This window comes from Triticum urartu, chromosome 1A (assembly GCF_056163025.1).
Source record: "Triticum urartu cultivar PI428250 chromosome 1A, HENAU_Tu73, whole genome shotgun sequence".
Classification (NCBI taxonomy): domain Eukaryota; kingdom Viridiplantae; phylum Streptophyta; class Magnoliopsida; order Poales; family Poaceae; genus Triticum; species Triticum urartu.
In genome coordinates this window covers 569,090,437-569,113,890 of record NC_141873.1, presented here as the reverse complement: position 1 = coordinate 569,113,890, position 23,454 = coordinate 569,090,437, and the positions used below count along the sequence as shown (strand labels likewise).

At 45.3% G+C, this 23,454-nt stretch overlaps 3 protein-coding genes across 6 annotated transcripts; 1 reads left to right on the top strand and 2 right to left on the bottom strand.

Annotated features, from left to right (window-relative positions):
* Window positions 1-1,716: 1,716 nt before the first annotated feature.
* Window positions 1,717-7,928, bottom strand: LOC125531044 (fatty acid amide hydrolase). Its single transcript, XM_048695456.2, has 19 exons — window positions 7,651-7,928; window positions 7,439-7,548; window positions 7,123-7,183; window positions 6,798-6,991; window positions 6,280-6,409; window positions 4,778-4,855; window positions 4,509-4,656; window positions 4,236-4,424; window positions 4,070-4,141; window positions 3,942-3,984; window positions 3,768-3,839; window positions 3,596-3,676; window positions 3,373-3,476; window positions 3,179-3,271; window positions 2,947-3,015; window positions 2,798-2,862; window positions 2,603-2,664; window positions 2,427-2,522; window positions 1,717-2,241 (listed from the first exon to the last, which is right to left on the bottom strand). Exons 1-19 carry the CDS (start codon window positions 7,748-7,750, stop codon window positions 2,179-2,181), a joined length of 1,830 nt encoding a protein of 609 aa, XP_048551413.2. The 5' UTR covers window positions 7,751-7,928; the 3' UTR covers window positions 1,717-2,178.
* A 2,365-nt stretch (window positions 7,929-10,293) lies between these two features.
* Window positions 10,294-16,503, bottom strand: ECB2 (Tetratricopeptide repeat (TPR)-like superfamily protein). 4 transcript variants are annotated; one of them, XM_048695440.2, is made up of 4 exons: window positions 13,448-16,503; window positions 13,298-13,362; window positions 11,974-12,137; window positions 11,634-11,897 (listed from the first exon to the last, which is right to left on the bottom strand). In XM_048695440.2, exon 1 carries the CDS (start codon window positions 16,343-16,345, stop codon window positions 13,748-13,750), a length of 2,598 nt encoding a protein of 865 aa, XP_048551397.1. In that variant the 5' UTR covers window positions 16,346-16,503; the 3' UTR covers window positions 11,634-11,897; window positions 11,974-12,137; window positions 13,298-13,362; window positions 13,448-13,747. The 4 variants fall into 4 exon arrangements, with proteins under 4 accessions (XP_048551389.1, XP_048551397.1, XP_048551380.1 ...); XM_048695432.2 differs by lacking the exons at window positions 11,634-11,897; window positions 11,974-12,137 and adding an exon at window positions 10,294-11,358; XM_048695423.2 differs by having other exon boundaries at window positions 11,634-12,137.
* A 5,127-nt stretch (window positions 16,504-21,630) lies between these two features.
* On the top strand, window positions 21,631-23,227 carry LOC147992856 (uncharacterized). The gene is made up of 2 exons (XM_087541615.1): window positions 21,631-22,907; window positions 23,005-23,227. The coding sequence occupies exons 1-2, from the start codon at window positions 21,646-21,648 to the stop codon at window positions 23,225-23,227; spliced, it is 1,485 nt and encodes a 494-aa protein (XP_087397741.1). The 5' UTR covers window positions 21,631-21,645.
* The last annotated feature ends 227 nt before the right edge of the window (window positions 23,228-23,454 follow it).

Sequence of the window (23,454 nt, the reverse complement as noted above, 5' to 3'; positions counted from 1 at the left end):
CCAATCTCCCCGTCCGACGTCATGGTGGCCCTGAAACATGGTTCAAACTTAATGAGCAACATTTGGACCAATTTACAAAAGAATTCAATTGACAACTTGTGGTATGAACCATATGTTCAAATAGAGTTTCAGTATAAACATAATTGAATTGGACTTGGAAAAGTCAATATCGGGCCAAACGGAATAAAGGTAAATCTTCATTTTGGAAGCATGGATCGGAAGAAATTATTAATTCAAATGACAATTTGAACTGGATTCCAAAACCCCAGCCATGAAAATGCAAAATGGCTGCCATGGCAGTATTCTTGAAACCTTTGCCATGACAGCAAAAATGGTTGCCATGGCAGGGTCGAATGCCCAGCCGGGCACATGCATAGGGCCGACTGGACGGCGCCTAGCCGAAAGGGCACACTCGGACCCAAAGGCCGGGCATGCATCTCCCAGACCCTGAGCCGGACAAACACGCAGGCCGGACTCGCACGCACAAAGCAGCCCGACATGGGCCCATAGGCGGGTCCGACTGACCCATCTGGCGCTCCTGTCACGATCGGACCAGCCCGCCACAGGGCGAGGACACCACCAGGGGGCCGGGGGCCTGATGAGATCATCGTCTGTGGCTGCGGACGCGACAAAGGCCGTCAAATGACGGTGGCCCCGAGTAGTTGGGCGGAGCACCCATCATTGACACTCCAATTGTGTCACCCGGGCACGTGTTGTGCGGGCAGATCGGACGGCGCAGAGCCGCCTCGAGAGGCTCCCACCGCAAGCCACCCAGCAGTGGATGACCTGGAGGCTCTCTTCGCCCTCGAAGAGCCCCACGAGGCGGGTACTCCACATTCTTTATCTGTATTCCTAATGGAACAGTTGGTAGCCTTGTACGGTTTATTTTTGTCTAGTTTTTCTTCGTCCCACCACCAACCACCCTTACCACGCTGGTTTCTTATCTATCGGTTTTTTTTTCTTCACTCTTTTATTGCAAATCAGCACTTTTCTGACATACAAAAGATCACGGATCTAACTTTCCTAATTTATCTAAATCAACCGATCCTTCTATTAATGCAATTTGTTTTAGGAAACAAATAATAGATTTTCAGTAAACAAATAATCTATACCAATATAAAAAGACCCAAAGGGGCAGATCCAAGTAATCTCGGTCATCAAATCATACCAATCCAACGACCTAAACTGCTTCAATGTCGAGCGCTCAACACATTTAACATGCAGTTAATTTCATGCCAAATATAGTGCTAATCACATAATAACACACAAATAATACCCTAATTAATATCCACATGAACTTAATATACTTCTAAATTAACGTGCATTGCACGTACACATTGACTAGTAGGAGTAATATCAAGGAATGTTTTTGTGCTTAAATGTGCAAATTCGCATTTTTGTATATGTGTGTGTGTGGTTCAAGTGGAAAAATTGTAGTTTGTCTAAAATACTTACGTGATTAATATGTTATATTCTACTTGTGTATTTCTAGAAAAATGGTCACGCTTTTTATTCTTAAGTAATAAATGAATGACAAAAAGTCATGTCTCCATACCGTTTTGGGAGCTCGCCTATCCTGCTCAAATTTTGGGCAGTTAAAAGTTTTAGCGGGGAGGATTATAGGTGGCTTTAACTCAAGAAAAAATGATGGTCGCCAAACATCTAAACCAAAAACAAGACAAATTAAGCAGGAAAAAAAACAAGACAAAACTATACTTGAATATTTAACACTGGATTTTAAGGCTGGACATGCATAAATTGGTTACTCCTGCAGAATTCTCAAGGAAACTAAACTTAGCATAGCTTTACAGCTTCCAGCTAAATTTCCAAACGAGAATGCTCTCCAAGATGTATCAAAGATACACCTGTGAGTACTGGACAACTGATATGGAGATGGGCTACACTTTTACTTGTCACTTGAGAAGATGGCATGACAAGAGATTGATTACACTACTATAAATCTATCTCTATGGTTGAAACAGATAGCTCATCAGCAAACTGGAAAGCATATATAATAACCGCATATGCATCTACCATTTCCTAATAACCAGAAAATACATCCTTGAACTGGAGCATGAACAATCAATACAGATTCATGGGCAATCAATATACTAGAGACTTGATCGAAACGATGAGTCGACGCCATTTCTGTGCTTTTCTGTCTTGCTGGTCAATCTCTCAGTCTTTCTTGAGGAGATCATAGAACACCACAGGTTTCCTGTGGTTCTTGCTGCAGGCTTCCTGCAGCCAACGTAAAGCCACGGGATGTTTCAGTGATCAGTATATGAAAATCTATTTTTGTCGAAACAACGGATGGAATGCAGAGATTTCGTAGTGAACGGTTATTTCTTTTCAGGATTTGGAAGAAAAAAAGGCGCAAGGATTCCGCATTTAGTTGTTTCTTTGGACAAAAAGTTGAATCTTGCCTGCATTGCGAATGCGATGTGGAGCAGAGTCGCCTCGGACCACGGCCTGCCAATGAACTGAAGACCTATGGGCAGCCCGCCCTTATCTTGCCCAACCTGGCATGTTAACTTGTTATCGCAATGTGTAGATTCTTTTCTTTTCTGAAGAAGGTAGAACATGTTTAGATATCTGTTACCATGACTGTTATCGCCGGCAAACCAAGGAAGTTCCCTGCTATCGAGTACCGAATCAACGCGGCTTTGATTGGAGAAAACAGAGCACCAAGTTAGGAATTAGATCGTTGCAAAAAACAAGGAAATTAGGACGGACACATAGTGGTAGACATGCAGCTTCTGGAACTGTTTGCTGAATTCTGGTTTCTAGTAGCTACCTCCGTTTATGTAGTCGAGTTCACCACTGTTTAGCGCGTCATCTTGTAATGTGTAGGCAGTCACGCTGCACAAGGGGTTGATAATCTATGATGAACTGTACTAGATTTTGTTGTGGGTATTGCAGGAGTGGTGAACTGAAAGTAAATACCCGGTCATTGGTGAGACGATGACATCTGCTGTCTTGAAGATCTCTTTGTGAAAGAACATCTGACGATTCCTGAAAAATCCCGTGGCCAGATATCAGATTATACCAACCATCAATAAATAGTAACAGAGCATTCAATGTTACTACAGCGATTTAAATATCTGCGCACTATCCCAAGAAGGTAATACTGCTATATATTTACTAAAAAAGACAATCTTGCAAAATGATAGCGCACCGGAGTCGTTGTGAGTTGAGGTAAGCTCTGCTGCTGAATGACCCGTAGACAGCCAGCGCGACTCTCACGTCCCACCCGATCTCGGACCTCTTCCTGGCATAATTCACCCGGCATGCCAAGTCAGTTCAGCCACAAGTTGTACGCATTTCAAATGCAAACAAGAATAATAGCAGTAAGTAATTTCAGTTGCTTACAGTTTGTCGAGATACTTTGCAAGTGAAGCAGTGCATTCTGATCCGATCGTCACGTAGTGTGCGAGCCGCATTTCCTCGATCTCCGGGACCGTCACATCCAGAGTCTTGCAGCCAAGAAATAATCACAAGAACAACTCAAAAATCCCCTACTACAACCGGCAAACTTGGGGATCATGGGAGTTCTTGAGAGAAATGCCACCGCAGGATCTTAACAATTCCTTACCTCCCAGCCGTATTGTGCGCGCAGTGTCTGAAGAGCTTTGTCACAGCAGGTTCTGATGTCCTCGGAACTGTCGTTAAACCACTATAAACAAAAATTATTTTAGTGTTAATTAGCTCACTGTGAGTTCAAGAAGCTTAAATAACAAATCTGCTTGACGGGAACCACCAGATACCTTTCCATATTTTGCTAGCCTGACGTTGCTAATTGAGGGTGTCGACGTCAGCATAGGCAGATTCAGCTCAGGCTGCAAGACAGGGGCTTGTCAGTAATTCAAAAAATTTACTGAACGATGAATGCTGTGGAGGTAAATATAGGGACTTGAAGTAGCAAGAGCCGTTTGATTTACCCTCAAGTAAGATGGTTGGGACTGATCAACAATGGCCGAGTAACTGAAATTGACAGAACAAGACATTTAATTGATCAGCAAGATTGATATCAGCAGTTTGTGTGACAAAAAAGAGAGTTGTCACTGACGCTACGACGGCGTCCTCCACTGTTCCTGCCAAGATACCCACCATCCCGACCGTCCAATTCAGTGGAAGAACTCTGGAAAATATTTCCAGCCGTGCACAGATCAGTGTCGTCTAGGTTTCAAAATGTCGTTTTGAAATGATGATTTTACGACGATGATGGTAGATACCCGGCGTTGGAGAGGCGTCCGGCGGTGGGCTTGAAGCCGACCACGCCACACAGTGCTGCCGGCATCCGGACAGAGCCTCCTCCGTCGACGCCGAGCGCGACGGGGCAGAGGCCAGCACAGACCACGGCGGCCGAGCCGCTGGAGGAGCCCCCAGCCACCTTGCCGACGTTGTACGGGTTCCTCGCCGATCTGCACCCATGAACGCCGTCAGTACGCGCACGAGGCATGGGGGTTAGGAGACATGACTCGTGGGGATGGCGTGCAACAACGTACCCGTGGTGTGGGTTGATGCCGCTGGTGCCGGCGCCGAGCTCGTGCATGTTGGTCTTGCCGGCGAGGACGGCGCCGCACGCGCGCAGCTGCGCCACGCACGCCGCGTCCGCCTCGCACGGCCGCGCCTTCCCCAGCCACCGCGTCCCGCCTGCACATGCATTCAAACCGTCATCGTTGTTGCTTTCACAAAGAAGAAAAACATCGACAGAGCCTGAAACGAAATCATGCAGCAAAGTTATTAAGGTGTGCTGTGCCATCGATGCCGTTACCTGTGGTGGGGTAGGGCAAGCAGTCGATCTCGTCTTTCACCGCCACCAGCACGCCGTCCATCACTGACAGCGGTGTCCCTGCATGCGGTTCAGGTACAAAAACGGAAACTGTGAAAATCTGACAAGTGAGTGAAAACCTAAAGGATATACATGTCCATTAATCTCAAAAACGATAACCAGCAGTCCGGCAGATAGAGAGCCAAATATCTGGGAGCACACAAAAAGATACACCCAGTCCAAACAGGGGCATAACAGCAGATGAATTACCAGATAGTGAGAACAAACCCACCACCCTAACTGTAATTTTACTGTTCTAATTTAAAAACTGTAATTTACTGACAAACACACTGGATATAAGTAAGCCAATGTAATGCGTGTATGTGCAAAGCATGTTTTGACTAGTGCATAATTTTCTTCTCCGTTAACGGAGATCAGGATCTGTTCTGCATTTTCACGCACAAAGGGTCTTTCTTTCCTTCCCCCTATGCACGAGGCTACATGACCTAACACGAAATCTGAGATCTCTAGACATAACTCCTGCTGAAGCACTGATTGAGCTGCAATCACATGCGCTAACAACTAACATATTGGTTGCGTAATAAATGTTGAGATCTTCAGGACACGGGTAAAGCAATCATCGCACAAATCCCAACTCGTTGCTGGTAATACTACTAGTAGTGCAACACAGAATAGCCTGTCGAAATGAGGAGAATTTAGTACAAATTTGAAGAGGGGTGGTCCAAGCTAGATGAAAATGTCTTTTTTCCACGAGGTGTCGAACTCTACCACCATGTCTAACTCAACTCAGTATGTTCAAAATCCTCTAAAATTCCAGCCCATCAAAAACTACATATGTTCCCTGTCACACTTAAGCAATCAATCATTTCCCACTGTGCAAAACAGAATAAAAATCCCCCGGAATGCGACATTTGCCATGCTAAAGCTGTAGCCACTCACAACCTCTCTTTGTCTCCTAGACAACGACATGTAACCAATAAGTAACATTTATTCGACCAGCTCCCTTCCCTCGCCGTTCCGTTTCCTCTAGGATCAATTAATTTAATTATGGAATAAGTTTTCTCAACTAATAGGATGGATAAGTTATGTGTTACCAGAGGTCAAAACTGAAAAACTCAGCAACTTGTTGGTCAGGTTCTGGTTGTGATGTGTTCTTGGATGGGGTGTATGTCTATGTATTGCTTGGTTGGTACCAAGTGGGTGCCCAGTTTGGTTGGTGATGGGTTCATGTCAAAGCAAAAAAAGAGGGTAAGAACCAAGAGAGAAAGGAAAAGGTGATTTGTTGGTTGAGAACAGTTCACAGTTCATCCCTAGCTCTCTTGGTTCTTGGTTGAGGTAATTTATTGGATGAGTAAATGGTATTTTGTTTCTGCCATCATGCTCTGTTTTCTATGCTTCCGTTTGCGCCATCGTGCTCTGTTTGATCTGATATATAATTTGACGATGTGCCGTGTGAAAATATAAAATGCGGGTTAGATTTTTACCTGTCTGGTATCTGAGGGTGGACTCCTCGGCCTGCTTCAAGACGTCCTCAGGGTTGCAGCTGATGAAGAAGGCCATGTTCATGGTAGGGCCTGAGGACTCCTTCACTGCGGCCAGGAACCTCTTGGCCACCTACAAAACACTGTGCCCTTGCTCATCCACCATAATTCACATACCAGCAGCCATACATCATGCAGTAATTAAGAGAGTGCAGGCTCAGACTTGCATGGCCCCTCTACAGTTCACTAGCCAAGGACAGTACATTTTATGAGGAACGAATTACTGTTAATACTAGGACTTTACTGCTGCCAATATGTCGTTTTTTTATTTATTTACGTTTGTGTCGAACATGTTCGTAGCTACGCAGAGGCCGGGTGTCGCTCAATGTGATTGTATTGGGTGGACGCTACATTTTGAGTTAATAAAAGCGCTGTTTAACAGAAAATGAGGAACGAATTACTGTGTGAACCTTACACCTGCTGTCAACAGCAATGCATGCAGACCTAGAACTAGAACGGACCTGGACAGGAGTGGTCTCCCCCGAGCTGTAGGCCCTGGAGAAGTCCATGATCGTCCAGCGTTTCAGGCTGGACTGCGACGCGTCGGCGGCGAGCGTCGACTCGAGGCGCGTGGGGAGGCAGTCGACGGCCTCCCGGACGCGCTCCGCCGGCGACAGGCCGGGCTTGGTCAGGCTGACGTTCTGCTCCGGGGTGTCTGCATTGCGGCAACAGCAGCAAACGGTTTTTCTGAATCAGAATCAATCAAGATGAAACTTCGGTGCTGACAGACACTGATCAAGGAAGGAATTTGGTGTTCGTCAGAGTGCAGTGCAGCAGGGGGAGAACCTTCCCAGCGGTGGGTCGAGGTAAACAGTGGCGGCTCAGGGATCTCGGCTTCGGAGACAAGCTGCGAACAGAGCAGAGCAGAGCAAAGCGTCAGAACAGAAGCAGAGCATTTCAGCAAAAAGTAAAAACACCACAGAAGAGTGAATTGTCTGTTGTAAAATAACTGTGCCCAGAGATTGTTCTGGTGAAACAGTACTGATCAGTGCTTACGGCTGAACAACATCATCATCCACATGCATGTGGAGGTGAGAATTACTGTAGAATTGTGAGGCTCAGGCATAAAAAAAAACGCTCATCACAAGTGAAGTGCATGCACCTTGTTGATGAGATTGTCCTTCTTGAGGATGTAGAGCAAGACCCAGCCGACTATTGGCATCTCGAGGACCCACACGAAGATCTTCACCAGAAGGCCGGCGACCCGCGGAGCTGGTCAACGGAATTCACAATTCACAATTCAGAATTCAGAATTCAGCAGCAAGAAGAGAAGAGGATGAGCAATCCCATTAGAATTGGGGGGCCGAGCCGAACCTTTGACATTGGGGCTGATGTAGAGCTCGCCGCTGCCGGGGCCGAGGTCGACCTCCGGCGCCGGCCGGTACACCTTGGCCGAGGAGCCGAAGAGGCCCATGGCAGCAGCGGCGTCTGAGTCCCGAGGAGCCCAAGAAAGATGAAAAGGACAAGAGCGCGCGGTGTCCCGAGAAAGATAGAATTGGCGGTTATATACTGGCGGGCGCCGATGAGGAGGAGGAGGAGGTGGACGACGACGACAACGAGGAGGGGGAGGGTGGGAGAGAGGGAGAGAGGTGGTTTATTATTTACCGGAGGACAAAAAGGTGAGCGATGGCGGATTGATTGAAAACTTCTAGACGACTGAGTGAAAGCGAGCCCTCCTTTTCTGGGTAGGGGCGCCGGGCACGGGTGACGGGTCTGGGCGGGCGGGGACCCGGTTTGCTCGGTGACCGGAGGCCGGGTGGTTGGAGGTTGGAGCATGGCTCCTGCGGCGGCGCCGGCGGTTCTGGGTCGGGTCAGAGTAGGAGGGGTAGGAGGAGGACATGGCCCTGTGGTGTGAAGTCGGACCGGGTTTGCTGCTACGGCCCGACCCGATATCTGAATTGTCGCGCACCCCTCTTACTTTTCCTCTTGTTGGAGATTTGGCGGGGACGAAAACGGTTGCGTGGTTCCCAACGGTAACTTCCGGCGAGGCCAAGAGATGCGTTGCCTTGTGGATCACCATCAACCTCCTAAGCTTGATTTAAATATTTTTAACCTTATGTTGTTTTCTTAACCCTGCTGGTAGCATCACTCTTTCTTGCAGATGTTGTACAAAAATGTGTTAACGAAATAATAAACCTCTCGACGAACTTCAAGGAATGAACTCAATTTTGATGTCACTTCAGACGCCAGAAATAAATAATAATAACAATAATAACTTACCAGGGTTACGAGATTTTTTATAACTAATTCCAAAGTCGAGTTAGGCACCAAGGAACTAATAATAATAATAATAATAATAATTTATCAATGCGAGAATTTTCAGAACCACGCACTTTTTTCATATAAAGAAAGAACTGCGTCGCTTTAGATGACAAGTACATCAAAATTATAACGACCCGTGATAAAAATTTAGCCACACGTATGCACAAGACGGACATATGCTTGGCCGATACGATCACGACCTTTGGTCTGGAACTGTATTCGCTTAATTGGCACAGCAGTTTCCAAGGCCTCGTTTTATCTACGTGTTCCGTCTAAGAATTGCGTCATGCTCTGCTGTCAAATCTATCTGTCAACTGTACTCGGCGCAAATAAATACATAGCGCTCCGAAAGGGACTGGCCTTTTTCTTTCCTTTAATTCCTTCTTGCACCCAGTTGATGTTTGGTGAATCTAGTTATACATAATTTTTCAAAAATTATATTCATCACAAGCTTTTTTTTTCTCTCTGAAAATAGTAGATCCTACAAGTTCTTGGGGTTCAAATCAACATCTGACTAAATGAATATCTGAATCAAGGATTTGTAAGTTCATCTCATATTTTGAGTCAAGCTTTGACAGTAAATTTAACTAGCAAAATATAAGTAGTATGCCAGAAAATAGTACCAATGGAAACTTGTTTCGAATATGAATCTAAACGTACAACCTTTATGACATATAACTTATATTTTACTAGTCAAATCAATGGCCAAACTTCGACGTGTAATAAACCCAGACGGAGAAAGTATGCACGGTTAGGTTCAGAAAAAAAAGAGTATGCACGGCGCTTGGCCGATAGCGATCTTGGGTTGGGACTATACTGGCTTAATTGGTACTGCAGTTTACAAGGTCACGATTCACCTACGTGTTCCGTCCAAAGAACGAAGTGATGCCGGCCCGGCTGTCAAATCAAAGCTTAGTAGTACGTGGTCACTTTTCTCTGTCTCGCAAAAAGGGAAAAACTGTAGTAGTACTGGACAGAAATAAATACATAGCTTCCCCAAAAAGGACTAGACATTTTTCCTTCCTTTAATTCCATTGGACTTGAAAAGAAACTACAGTGTGTTTTCCAGCACCAATGGAAGGACTGATTCATACTTTTTTCTTGCACTCAATTGATGCCTAGTGTCTGGCGACAGAACATTTATATCATAAATATTACATCCGTCAGAAGCTGTAAATCCTACTAGATTCTGAGGGGAACTGAATATTTGGAGCTAAGGATTACTACTACTCCCGGCGTTCGAAATTACTTGTCGCAGAAATGGATGTATCTAGACGTATTTTAGTTCTAGATACATCCATTTTCGAGAAAAGTAATTTCGCAGAAACGGTTCGGAATTACTTGTCGCAGAAATGAATGTATGTAGACGTATTTTAGTTTTAGATACATCCATTTCCGAGACAAGTAATTCCGAACGGAGGGAGTACTTGGGAAAACCAATCCAACTCCTTGTCTCACCACAACTTTTTTTTTTTGCAAAAATCACCACAAATTTATATACATACAATAAAAATAAATCAGGCCAAAACAAAGCTAACATACCTCCAACATCAATTCTACTCCCTTCGTCCCATAATATAAGAACGTTTTTGACACTACACTAGTGCCAAAAACGTTCTTATATTATGGAACAGAGGGAGTACATTATATGAATCAACAACCAATAAATGTTGCCAACTTCCCCAGAGTATAAAGTGTTTTTTGTTTGTGCGTGTGCAAAAATCACCACAAATTTGTCGACATAAAATAAGAAGTGATCAGGCCAAACAAAACTAACGCGCCTCCTCCTACATCAATTCTAGTACTACTACATTGCATGAATCAACAACCCATAAATGTTGCCAACCGCCCTAGACAATAAAATGGGTGGAATGCATGTACTCCCAGAAGTCACAACCACACGCACAAATAAAAGATGTTCTAGAAGCTCATGAAAAAGAGGATACAAAACAAGCATGGATTGGAGCAGCAGCAGCAACAACCAACTGTTCCAGCATGCAATTGATGTGCTTGCTTGCTTGCTTGCATAATCTGCATGGCATGCCCCCATTTAATTCCTCTCTTCTCCTCTCCCTCCCATTCCACGTACGGGACCTGCTAACTAACCTAAACCCATTGAATAGCCACGGGGTTAGGGATGCATTTACTTATTTCCCCCCAGATGATGATCATATCGTGCCGTGAGCTGTGCTCACCCGAAAAGGAGGCCAGTCGATGCTCTCTTGGGCTGCTGAATTTTCCTTCCTTCTTCTTCCATGCCAGGCTTCCTATCCACCATTTATTGTTGCCTGTACATCCAGGCTGAGCCGCCCTTGATGTAGAGGACACTAGATGGCTGCGGTGCGCCCGTGGCCTTCCAATTGTGTAGAAATCATAATAGATTGTACGGTTTAGTTGTGTATTGGTTTCCCTGGTTGTTAGTTGGTCCAGTTGGGGTTTTTTCCTTGTCTGGACCATATGTCTAATAATATCTTGAGTTTCCCTAATACTACTGCTTGTTTGTTACATGCATGTCTCTTGATGCCACAGTTTTTTTTTATAGACAACTTATTTCGGTCAAGGATGTATTGGTAAACATGACTGCAGGAGCATCACCTGTGTTGTGGATGAACTGCGCTGCTGCCGGATGAGGATGACAATCTGATATTAAACAGGACTGCAGGAGCATCACCTGAAAGCGTGGGATGTTCATTCATACACAGACAAACTCTGGTGGCGGCACAAAGTGTTGGTGGTTTCTGGATAATGCTCCCCATGCATCTGAAAAAAAGAAAGAAAAAGGTTCAGAATCAGTACATAATTCATCAGCAGCAGCATGAAAAAGATAGCATAATTCAATGACAGTTGACACTTGACAATACAAGGGTTGGTCGAAGATCCTGAACCAGCCAATGCAACAACTCGGCATATCAACTGTGGGGTTCTATGTTACACCTTTCTAGTACAACATCATTATAAAACCTACAGGTTGCATCAAACACCATGAATTGACAAGTAAATGGAATTTTTTTCTCGACAATCAACAATGCACTTGATTTGTAAGAACAAAGGACCTGCTCAAGTTCGATTAGGTGTTAAGAAGCATCAAAGGGTACAACCTGATAAAGATTCTGTCTGCATATACACTCTATATATGGTTAGACAGTAGCATCGTGTAGCTGTTGTATTGAGATTGTAGCAGCAGCTTCAGGCACAAGAGTTAAAAGTGTACAGAATTACACAGTACAATAAAAGTACACCGATGGACAGTTTAATTTACAGAGCAAACTTGCAAGTGGCGATCCACAATACTGTATCAGCTGCCAAGGTTTGGATTACAACAGTCAGCTGCTTGTCGTTCCCCACTCAACAAGGTCAGAAAACATATATGGATACCTTGGTTCTGTGGATGTCACTATTGTAGCTGAGCACAGAGTTCTCAAGAAATATTTCATACATTGCCACGGAAAAATTCAGTATTAATCCACTAGTATAATGTGCTCAAATACAAAGTGCTCTCAGCTTCTAAGGGAGGTTTGGTCTTTGCCCAAGTACTGTTGCTGAAACAAGCACAACAAACTATCTCAATGTCAAGACCCAAACATCTATACAGGGCCAGTACTGATACATCAGTATAATGTGCTGAAATATGACAAATGTGATGAAACGATTACATTATGTGTTGAAACTTCTAAGAGATGCATGTCACAAGCACAGTGAACTATCTCAATGTCAAGACCCAAACATCAATACAGGGTCAGTACTAATCCATCAGGATAATGTGCTGAAGTATGATAAATGGGATGAAATGATGACATTATGTGTTGTAACTTATAAGAGATGCATGTCAAAATGAAAGAAGCCAAGATCACTTCAGTTATGAACATAAAGTTGTGAATATACTTTTGGCCCACTTGCCAAACTGGTTTGAGACTATGCTGCAAAATCTGATATGGGCCAGTCTTGGCAACCATACTGACAGTTGCAAAAAAGCAAAAGGGAAAAAACATTCTGACGGTTCCTAAATGAGTCACCGAGGAGGTGTACTTCACATTTTCCAGGTTTATGGACATCTTAGGTCCAAGTGTAATTCAAGTCACAATTTTTTTTCCGAGAAAAGATAAATTACTTTTTGTGAGCTCAAGATATGTTGGAACTGAATTCCCAGCATCTTGGATAACTTTTCACCATCTTTTGTCATGTACCAAGCTGTAAATTTGCATGGAGCTTCTACATATAACCCAAAATATAAGCTACTACCTCTGTCTCTGAACTGCAAAAACGTCTTATATTAAGGGATACAGGGAGTATGTTTATCTAAGCAGCAAGCAGCCTGCTGGTGAGCATGTTGCCATATCGAAAGTGTCATTCTACTTGCTAGTAATTCAAGTCACTAATATGTTATTATTATTATTCTGAATGCCTTAGCATCATGTTTTCCAATTACAAGCGAGAAACTCAGTTGCAATATTTGCTCCTGTGAGGTCTCAAACCCGGCCGAGTTAGAGCACTAGACAATGCCCGACCACTGAGCTAGTGCTCAGTCCACACTGGCATATCATGTACACTATTACTAACATAAAATCAGCAAAAGAAGTGCAGCTCAACCATTATACAGCCTATAGTTGACATTTGACAGGCATTACAATTACAGTTACTCCTATTCGGCAAAACAGTATGCAATCCACTACTCTGCCCTTCCTTGCTGGAATAAGCTTACTTGATATTTCTTTTGGCAAGTTGTTGGAAGCAAATATCATCTCCAAGAAGCATTACTTCAGGAGACTGCAAGGAACAATACAACATATTAAGAAAGAAATATTAGGACCCTTCTGTGACTGAACTGATAAAAAGAGAGAAAATAAATTACTTTCTGTGAGGTCAAGATATATTGGAACTGAATTCCCAGCATCTCCGATAACTTTTCACCATCTTTTGTCATGTACCAAGCTGTAAATTTGCATGGAGCTTCTACGCATAACCCAAAACATAAGCTATGTTTATCTAAGCAGCAAGCAGCCTGATGGTGGGCATGTTGCCGTATCGAAGCTATCCTTCTACTTGCTAGTGACTATATATATCAAGTTCACAATGCTTGTTGCCAAAGACTTATGTACTGGTGATTCGGAACTGACGTGAGATTAGCACATGACCGCATGTTATAGTCTTCTTAGCCTGAACCTCCGCATGAACAACTTCCATCCCTAAAATGGTGGAATTCCTTGGTGTCCCTGACAGTTATCTCTCTGCGAACAATCTTAGAAAGCATCCTCAGTATACCGTGACAGCTATGGCAAGTGTACTGGTTCTTTGTGACAAAAATAGAGGTGCCAGGTGTGGTATTGATCAGACCAAAAGCGACAGCTAGTCTTTCACTGTGGCCACATAAAACATCATCCTTGGATACTTCTTTATCTTCTAAAGAATAAGATTCAACAGGATCAAAACCAGATGCTTTCATCCGCTCATATATGCTATGTAGAACAGCACTTATTTCTTTCATCTGCGGGTGTGATTCATCATCTGTAAGAAATGCATGGATATCTCCTTTAACCTCAACCCAGCTACACCCATAGTCTTGCTCCAATCCCTTCTCTCGCATGGTTTTTCTCACTCTAGCCACTTCAGCCCATTTGCCAGCATCAGCATATAAATCAGACAAAAGAACATGATATCCAGCATCATTGGGTTCCAACTCAAGGACAAATTTGGCAGCAAGCTCCCCAAGTTCAGTATGCCGGTGTATCCGACATCCGTTCAACAAGGCTCCCCATACAGCAGCATCTGGTGTGATGGGCATTCTATTTATGAAGTCGTAAGCTTCTGTTAATCTCCCAACACGGCTCAGTAAATCCACCATGCATGCATAGTGCTTGAGATTTGGAACAATTGAGTATTCCTCAGTCATGCGGTGAAAAAGTTCCCAACCTTGACTAACCATTCCAGCCCTACTACAACCACACAATAGAGCAACAAATGTAACTTCATCCGGATGCTCTCCAGTTTCTAACATCTCATCGAAGAATGATAAAGCAATATCTCCATGTCCATGAGCAACAAAACCAGCAAGCATGATATTCCATGATACAACATCCTTTTCACCATGTGCACTGAACTGTGCCCAAGCATAGCCTGTCTGGCCACATTTCACATACAAGTCCAGAAGAGCATTGGGTACATAACCTTCAGATGCCAGACCTCGCCTTAAAACATGTGCATGAATCTCTTTACCATACCTCAAAGATCCAGTAGCAGCACAAGCAGCAAGAGCAGCAATGAAAGTAACAGAATTGGGTTTTACATCTGCCAGCATATGCCGGAAACAGAACAGAGCCTCAAAGCACTTATGGTTAAAGCAAAAGCCCGCGATCATTGAACTCCATGATATTACATCCTTTTCAGGCATGTACTTAAAAACTTCAATAGCTTTATCAATGTGCTTGGACTTTGCATACATTTCAAGGAGTGCATTTGCAACTACAATGTACCTGATGAAGCCCTTGCTCGTAGCAATCTCATGCAGCTTGATGCCAACATCTACTCGCCCCAAGGAAGCACAGGCAGCAAGAGCGCTTGCCACAGTGACATCGTCAGGACTTACATTATTTACTTCCATCAGTGCATACATTTCAAGAGCTTTGTCTGGGAAGCCGTTTTTCTCATACCCTGATATCATGGCTGTCCATGACATGGCATCTCTGGTCTCCATTCTTGAGAATATCGTGCATGCTTCCCCCATCCTCCCAAGACTAGTATACATCTGAATCAAAGAGTTGCAGTACGCAACATCAGTGGCAAAACCTCTTTTTACCGCTAACGCATGCATTTCCTTTGCAAAATCAAGGTCAGACAGCAATCCGGACGCAACAGTCACACTGGTTATCGTCATGAGATTCGGCTGCACCTCATTCTCCAGCATGTTAAGGAACAACTCCAGCCCCGCCTCCCGCTCATGATTCTCAAAATGCCCAGCGATCATCGCATTCCACGAGATGCAGTCAGTCAAGGCCATACCATCAAACACCTTCCGTGCTGCCCCGACGTCCCCGCACTTGGCATACATGGTCACGAGCGCATTGAGCACGTCGACCTCGACCCCGAACCCGAACCTCAGGACATGGGCGTGCACCTCCCTCCCCATCCTCAGGTCGGGGACGCCCCCGCAGGTGCGCAGCACGCAGGGGAAGGTGTAGACGTCGGGCCTGACCCCGGCCCAGAGCATCCGGTGGTACAGGTCCAGCGCCTCCTCCAGGAACCCGGCCTTGCCGTAGCCGCCCACCATGATGTTCCAGGAGAAGATGTCCCGCTGGGGCATTTTGGCGAACACGCCCCAGGCGTGCCACGACTCGCCGAAGCGGACGAGCATGCTGAGCATGGCGTTGCCGAGGCGGAGGCCGAAGGTGGGGTGCGCGGCGTCGGCGTGCTCGCAGGCGCGCATCCCGGCGTCCGAGGCCCGGCGCCACTCGCAGAGGTGGAAGAGCGCCACGTAGGCGTCCTCGTCGGGCGGCTCCGGGGAGGAGTCGAGCAGCCAGAGCGCCTGCGGCAGCTGGCCGTGCACGCAGAGCGCCCGCAGCGCCGCGCTCGTGTCGGAGGGCGTCGTGGAGGTCGCCGACGACGGAGGCGGCGGCGACGGCGAGACGGCCACGCGGGTGGTGGAGGAGCTGAGGCGCCTACTCCGCGGGGCCAGGTGGCGCGCGGGCGGGGAGCGGAGGGGGGCGAGGAGGAGAGGAGGGTTTGGGTGCGGCCTGGCCGTGGGCGGAGGAGGCATTTTGGGAGCCGGCGATGGTGGTGGACGAGGAGGCGGCGGGCATGGCCCCGGGGTTTAGCGGAGGTTTGGGGGAGGCGCTGGCGCCATGGTGGCCGCTGCTTCCGTAGCGCGAAGGGATAAGCAGCCGGCTGTGAGGAGCGAAGCGAGGTGATTAACGAAGTTCAGAAAAAGGAAAAACTAGTTAGCGGTCACCCGCTGGAAATCCCCTTTCAACACCTCCATGCTGGACAGGTGCCTCTACTCCCCACGCCAAATTCATGGCGGCCTTTTCCACATGTTCAATGCCGGAGACATGTGACAAGACGGAACAATTTTCTATCGCATTCAAATCAGATGCCCGTTCATCCGCCTGTCGGCATTAAATAGGCGCGGCGGACAAGAAACCCACTCCAACATCCGCATTAACGCAACCCGCCTCTTGGTCTGGCCGGCACCCGCCATTTAAACGTGGCCTTGCCCGGCACGATGAGCACCGCACCATGTTCGCTATGATCGCAAGCTCTAGAGTGATGTGGGAGATCCTCTCGACGGAACAAAAGCAGGAGTTCGTCGACCTAGCGACTGGCTGGCATGCCCGTCATGCGCGATGAACGGAGGTTGGCTTACCGACGAGCTCGCTGGAGGTCAGCGATGATGACCAGATGATGGATGAGGCGTCCGACAACGGGTCAGCGCCCCACCCACGATCAACGCCGTCATGGCAGAATAGCAGCCAGCGCCACCGATGTCGAGGTCCGTTAGGCGTAGTAGGAGCAATGCTACAACCTCCGGAACCTCGACGAGCGTCGGCTCGTGGAAGGAAATTTTTGGTGAGCCGGTGAATGATGATGTCGTCGCGGCTATGGTCGCGGAGGGTCCAGGCTTCCTAGATTAGCAGTGGGTGATGTACGAGACCAAGAATAGCGCCCGCGACACCCGCCGTGAGCGATGACGGCTTCGCATCATGTGGGCGGATACAGATGCCCTGCTCGCGGAGATCGACGCGGAGGCGGAAAAAGAGTAGATGTGGGCCACCGCGGGCGTCGTCAACTTCGTGTTGGGCACGTGGTTCGTGCTTGGCCGCAACGAGCACGAGGCCGCCCCATCCACATATGTTTGCGTCCATGCGGCAGACTCCGACGAGGAAGAGTGGGAGGTGGACGGACACGGCTACGTCTCATGTCCCACTTACTACTCTTCCCCTCCTGCAACTTCATTTCCCGAGGCTCAAGGCCATTGAGGTTGCTAGACATGGGAAAGATAGGACATGGAACACAAACGCCCTCCACGGTTAGCGAAGATTTAGACTAGGTTAAATAAGTGTCGTCCTCTTCTGTTTACTTGAAATATGTCAAAAATCTAATGAATCTGGTCGGTTTAGATGAAAAGCATCCGGTTTGCATGACAAGCGTCTAGTTTGTTCGAATTCAATTTGAAATGTATATAGACATTTGAGGTACATGATTGGATGGCTGGCTACGCGTCCGTAGACGGATATCGTAATCGTTTTGAAGGAAATATGCCCTACAGGCAATAATAGTTATTATTTATTTCCTCATATCATGATAAATGTTTATTATTCATGCTAGAATTGTATTAACTGGAAACATAATACTTGTGTGAATACATAGACAAACAGAGTGTCACTAGTATGCCTCTACTTGACTAGCTCGTTGATCAAAGATAGGTATGTTTCCTAGCCATCGACATGAGTTGTCATTTGATTAACGGGATCTCATCATTAGAGAGAATGATGTGACTGACTTGACCCATTCCGTTAACTTAGCACTTGATCGTTTAGTATTCTGCTATTGCTTTCTTCATGACTTATACATGTTCCTATGACTATGAGATTATGCAACTCCCGTTTACCGGAGGAACACTTTGTGTGCTACCAAACGTCACAACGTAACTGGGTGATTATAAAGGTGCTCTACAGGTGTCTCTAAAGGTACTTGTTGGGTTGGCGTATTTCAAGATTAGTATTTGTCACTCCGATTGTCGGAGAGGTATCTCTGGGCCCACTCAGTAATGCACATCACTATAAGCCTTGCAAGCATTGTAACTAATAAGTTAGTTACGGGATGATGTATTACGGAACGAGTAAAGAGACTTGCGGGTAACGAGATTGAACTAGGTATTGAGATACCGACGATCGAATCTTGGGCAAGTAACATACCGATGACAAAGGGAACAACGTATGTCGTTATGCGGTTTGACCGGTAAAGATCTTCGTAGAATATGTAGGAGCCAATATGAGCATCCATGTTCCGCTATTGGTTATTGACCGGAGACATGTCTCGGTCATGTCTACATAGTTCTCGAACCCGTAGGGTCCGCACGCTTAAAGTTAGATGACGATCGGTATTATGAGTTTTGTGTTTTGATGTACCAAAGGTAGTTCGGAGCCCCGAATATGATCACGGACATGACGAGGAGTCTCGAAATGGTCGAGACATAAAGATTGATATATTGGAAGCCTATATTTGGATATCGAAAGTGTTCCGGGTGAAATCAGAATTTTACTAGAGTACCGAGGGTTACCGGACCCACCCACCCCCCGGGGGAAGTAATGGGCCTATTGGGCCTTAGTGGAGAAGAGAGAGGGCATCCAAGAGGTGGCGCGCGGCCCCCCTTGCCCCAGTCCGAATTGGACAAGGGAAGGGGGGCGGCCCCCCTCTCCTTCCTTCTCTCCACCTCCTCCTTCCCCCCTTCTCCTACTCCTACTAGGAAAGGAGGAGTCCTACTCCCACCGGGAGTAGGACTCCCCCCTTGGCGCGCCCTCCCTGGCCGGCCGCCTCTCCCCCCTTGCTCCTTTATATACGGGGGCAGGGGGCACCTCTAGACACACAAGTTGATCTATTGATCTATTCCAACTATGTGCGGTGCCCCCCTCCACAATATTCCACCTCGGTCATATCATAGCGGTGCTTAGGCGAAGCCCTACGTCGGTAGCAACATCATCACCATCATCATGCCGTCGTGCTGACGGAACTCTCCCGTGAAGCTCTGTTGGATCGGAGTTCGCGGGACTTCATCGAGTTGAACGTGTGCTGAACTCAGGGGTGCCATACGTTCGGTACTTGGATTGGTCGAATCGTGAAGATGTATGACTACATCAACCGCGTTGTGCTAACGCTTCCGCTTTCAGTCTACGAGGGTACGTGGACAATACTCTCCCCTCTCTTTGCTATGCATCACCATGATCCTATGTGTGCGTAGGAATTTTTTTGAAATTACTACGTTCCCCAACAGTGGCATCCGAGCCTGGTTTTATGCGTAGATGCTATATGCACGAGTAGAACACAAGTGAGTTGTGGGCGATACAAGTCATACTGCTTACCAGCATGTCATACTTTGGTTCGGCGGTATTGTTGGATGAAGCGGCCCGGACCGACATTATGCGTACGCTTACACGAGACTGGTTCTACCGACGTGCTTTGCACATAGGTGGCTGGCGGGTGTCAGTTTCTCCAACTTTAGTTGAATCGAGTGTGGTTACGCCCAATGAAGGAGCCACAGGGTGGCCAGCAGGGGCCCGGGCCCGGGCCAACAAGCTAATATACTCATTACATCAGTGATTTTTTGTGCCCAAAACAACGTATTCTGCAGGTCTGGCCACCCCAATAGCAAGTCAGCATTCAGTAATAGTTGCCACGATAAATCCTAAGCTCAATCTTTGACTTTTCCCATTAGTATTCTAGTACTTCCTCCGTTTCTTTAGTCTGCATATAAGATTTGGTCAAAGTTAAGCTTTGTAAAGTTTGACTAACTTTATATTAAAACATATAAACATTCACAATATGAAATCAATATTATCAGATGCACCAAGAAATGTATTTTCATATTATATAGTTTTAGTATTGTAGATGTTCATATTTTTTAATATAAATTTGGTCAAAATTTGTGTAGTTTGACTTTGACCAAATCTTATATGCAGAGTAAAAGGAAACGGAGGGAGTGTATCCCAAGAGAACCCGTGAGGTGAGGCAGCCCAGCCCACCGCCCCTGTTTCTTCTCCAACACACGTGAATCCTCTTCCCCAAATTTCTTTGGCTCTCTTAGTCCCCTCCCCTCCCGGCCTCTCCGCCCCATGCTCGAACCCTCCAAGGAGACAGCCAGCGAGGCGGCCAGGTCCCAAATCTATCTCAGTTCCTCTCCCGTCGGCTGTCTGTTGCTCTTCTTCGAGGTACAAATTCTTCCCAGTTCCTCTCTCTTTCTCACATCTAAATTTCAGATCTGGCATTTGTTTTGTTTTGGATTGTTAATTTCTCTAAATAGGTGAGTTTCTAATAGTCGATTCTGTTCAATTTGTACAGAATAATCATGGTCAAACATAAAAGAAAGTCTGTAACAATGCATTCCTTTTTTGAGAAGAAAGCAAGAGTTGATGCTTCTGTAGAAAATAATTTGGGGGCCAGCCCTCACTTGGTGGATGAACAAGAACCAGCAGTAGAAGAAGAAATTGCAACATCAACACCGCCTGAGGTTCAGAGAGAGGGAGGGAACGATGATGCTTCTGTTCTGATAGTAGAAAGGGATCCGGGTTTGCGATGCCAAATTTGGGATTATCCTCCTAATGCTCAAGAACAAGATCGTAATGCATATATGAAGCATGGAGCATATCAGATTGAAATGGATGAGTACCCTCTTGACGATTCAGTAGTCCATCAACGCAAGTTTCAGTATCATTGGTTTAAATCCTTCCCTTGGTTGGAATATTCACCATTGAAAGATGCAGTCTATTGTTTTCCATGCTTTTTGTTTTATAAGAAGCCACTTGGAAAAAAGGGTCTAATGTGTTTACAGTGCAAGGATTCAGAAAATGGAAGCGAGTTAATGATGGAAACAAATGCGCATTCTTGACTCACATGGGAAAGGATAGTAAATCCGCTCATAGTTTTGCTGTCAAATGTTATGATAATTTGAAGAATAATAAATGACATATGGAACAATTAGTGGTGAAGCAAACAGAAGAGGACATCAAGAAGAATAGGCTTCGTCTTAGAGTAACAATCGATGCACTACGGTGGTTAGCATTCCAAGCTTGCCCCTTCCCTGGGCATGATGAAAGTCTTGATTCAAGGAACCAAGGTAATTTTCTTGAAATGGTCAAATTGGTAGCTTCTTATGATGAGGAAATTGGTGCAGTTGTATTGGGTAATGCTCCAGGGAATGCTAAGTATACCTCACCTACAATTCAGAAAGAACTTCTGCATATGATTGCTTTTAATGTGCAAAAATAAATTTGTAAAGAAATTGGGGATGCAAAGTTCTGCTTGCTTGTAGACGAGTCAAGAGATGAATCCAAAAGAGAGCAAATGACAGTGGTTATTCGTTTTGTGGACAAACCTGGTTTCACTCGTGAACGTTTTCTTGATATTGTTCATGTCTCCGATACATCTTCAACTACTCTAAAAGAGAAGTTATCTTCTGTTTTGGCTCAACATGGATTAGTTGTGAACAATATTCGTGGACAGGGGTATGATGGTGCTAGTAACATGCGTGGAGAGTGGAATGGTCTACAAGCCAAGTTCATGGAAGAGTGTCCTTACGCATATTACATTCACTATTTTGCTCATCAATTGCAGCTTGCTCTTGTTGCTGCATCTAAAGAAGTAGCCGATGTTCACACCTTTTTCGATCATCTTGCTCTTGTTGTCAACACGGTTGTGTCTTCGAGCAAGAGAAATGATGAGCTGCAAGTTAATCAAGTGACTGAAATGGAGCATCTAATTGAGCTTAGTGAGCTTGAAACCAGAAGTGGGGCTAATCAAGTAGGAACTTTGCAGCGGCCTTGTGACACTAGGTGGAGTTCTCACTATGCTTCTATCTGCAGCCTTTTGAAACTATACAAACCTACATTCTTGGTACTTAAAAGCATTGCTACTGCCAAAGGTTCAGGTACCTCACCTTCAGCACGAGCAAAGGCTTATGGTGCTGTTAAGTTGATGATGTCTTTTGACTTCATATTTGTTCTTCATGTCATGAAAGAACTTATGGGAGTCACAGACTTGCTATGCAAAAAGTTGCAACAAAAATCTCAAGATATTGTGAATGCCATGGATGATGTTAAAACTACAAAAGTGTTGATTCAGGAACTAAGAGATAATGGTTGGAACAAGCTTAAAGCCGATATGCTTTCATTTTGTGGGAAACATGGAGTTCCAACACCACATTTCGATGACCTCTATGTGGATTTCATTAACTCACGTGCGGATGATGAGACTACAGTTGAGCATCATTACTGGTGTGACGTTTTCATGGTTGTCGTTGATCAGCAAGCACAAGAGTTGAATTGTAGATTCAACAAACAAGCAACAGAGCTTCTAATTTTGTGCACCTCCTTGGACCCTAGTAATTCATTCAGATCATTTAACATTGATAATATATGTTCTCTAGCATCAAAATTCTATCCAGCTGATTTTGAAGAACAAGAAAGGAACAATCTAAGGTGTCAGTTGCGACATTATGAAAATGTTGTACCCACTAACCCAAAGTTTCAAAATTTGACAAGTATATCAGAACTTTGTCAACAACTTGCAACAACCAGGAAATCGGATGAATATCATTTGATTGATAGGTATATAATTTCTCCTCTTATCTATTAGTTGATTTTCCCTCCGTGGATTATGTATTAGTTGGTATTAGTACTGTACTAACTATTTCTTCATGAACAGACTGATTCCACTTGTTCTTACTCTACCGGTTTCAACGGCAACGACAGAACGTGCATTTTCTGCCATGAAACTTGTGAAGACAAGGCTTCGGACTAAAATGGAAGATGGATTTCTAAGGGATTGCCTCGTAATTTATATTGAAAAGGAAATTGCGGCTGGAATATCAACAAATGCAATTATAGATGAGTTCGATGAATCGTCACGTCGAGTGCCATTTACCTAAAACTAGTTAGTTCGTCTATCTTTTGTTGTCTAGATTTTTCTTTTGGGCGATGACCAATTTGAGAAGTGTACATCCTTTTGCTGTCGACAATGAATGGTGGTATAATTAATGAAGTATATTTTGACACTTTGTTTGTTTCATTTTTTTGCAAAAATTTCTGTACAAAAGTGTTGTGCTCTTTAGTCGGCCCCTGTCATACAATTTTCCTAGCTCCGCCACTGGCTACG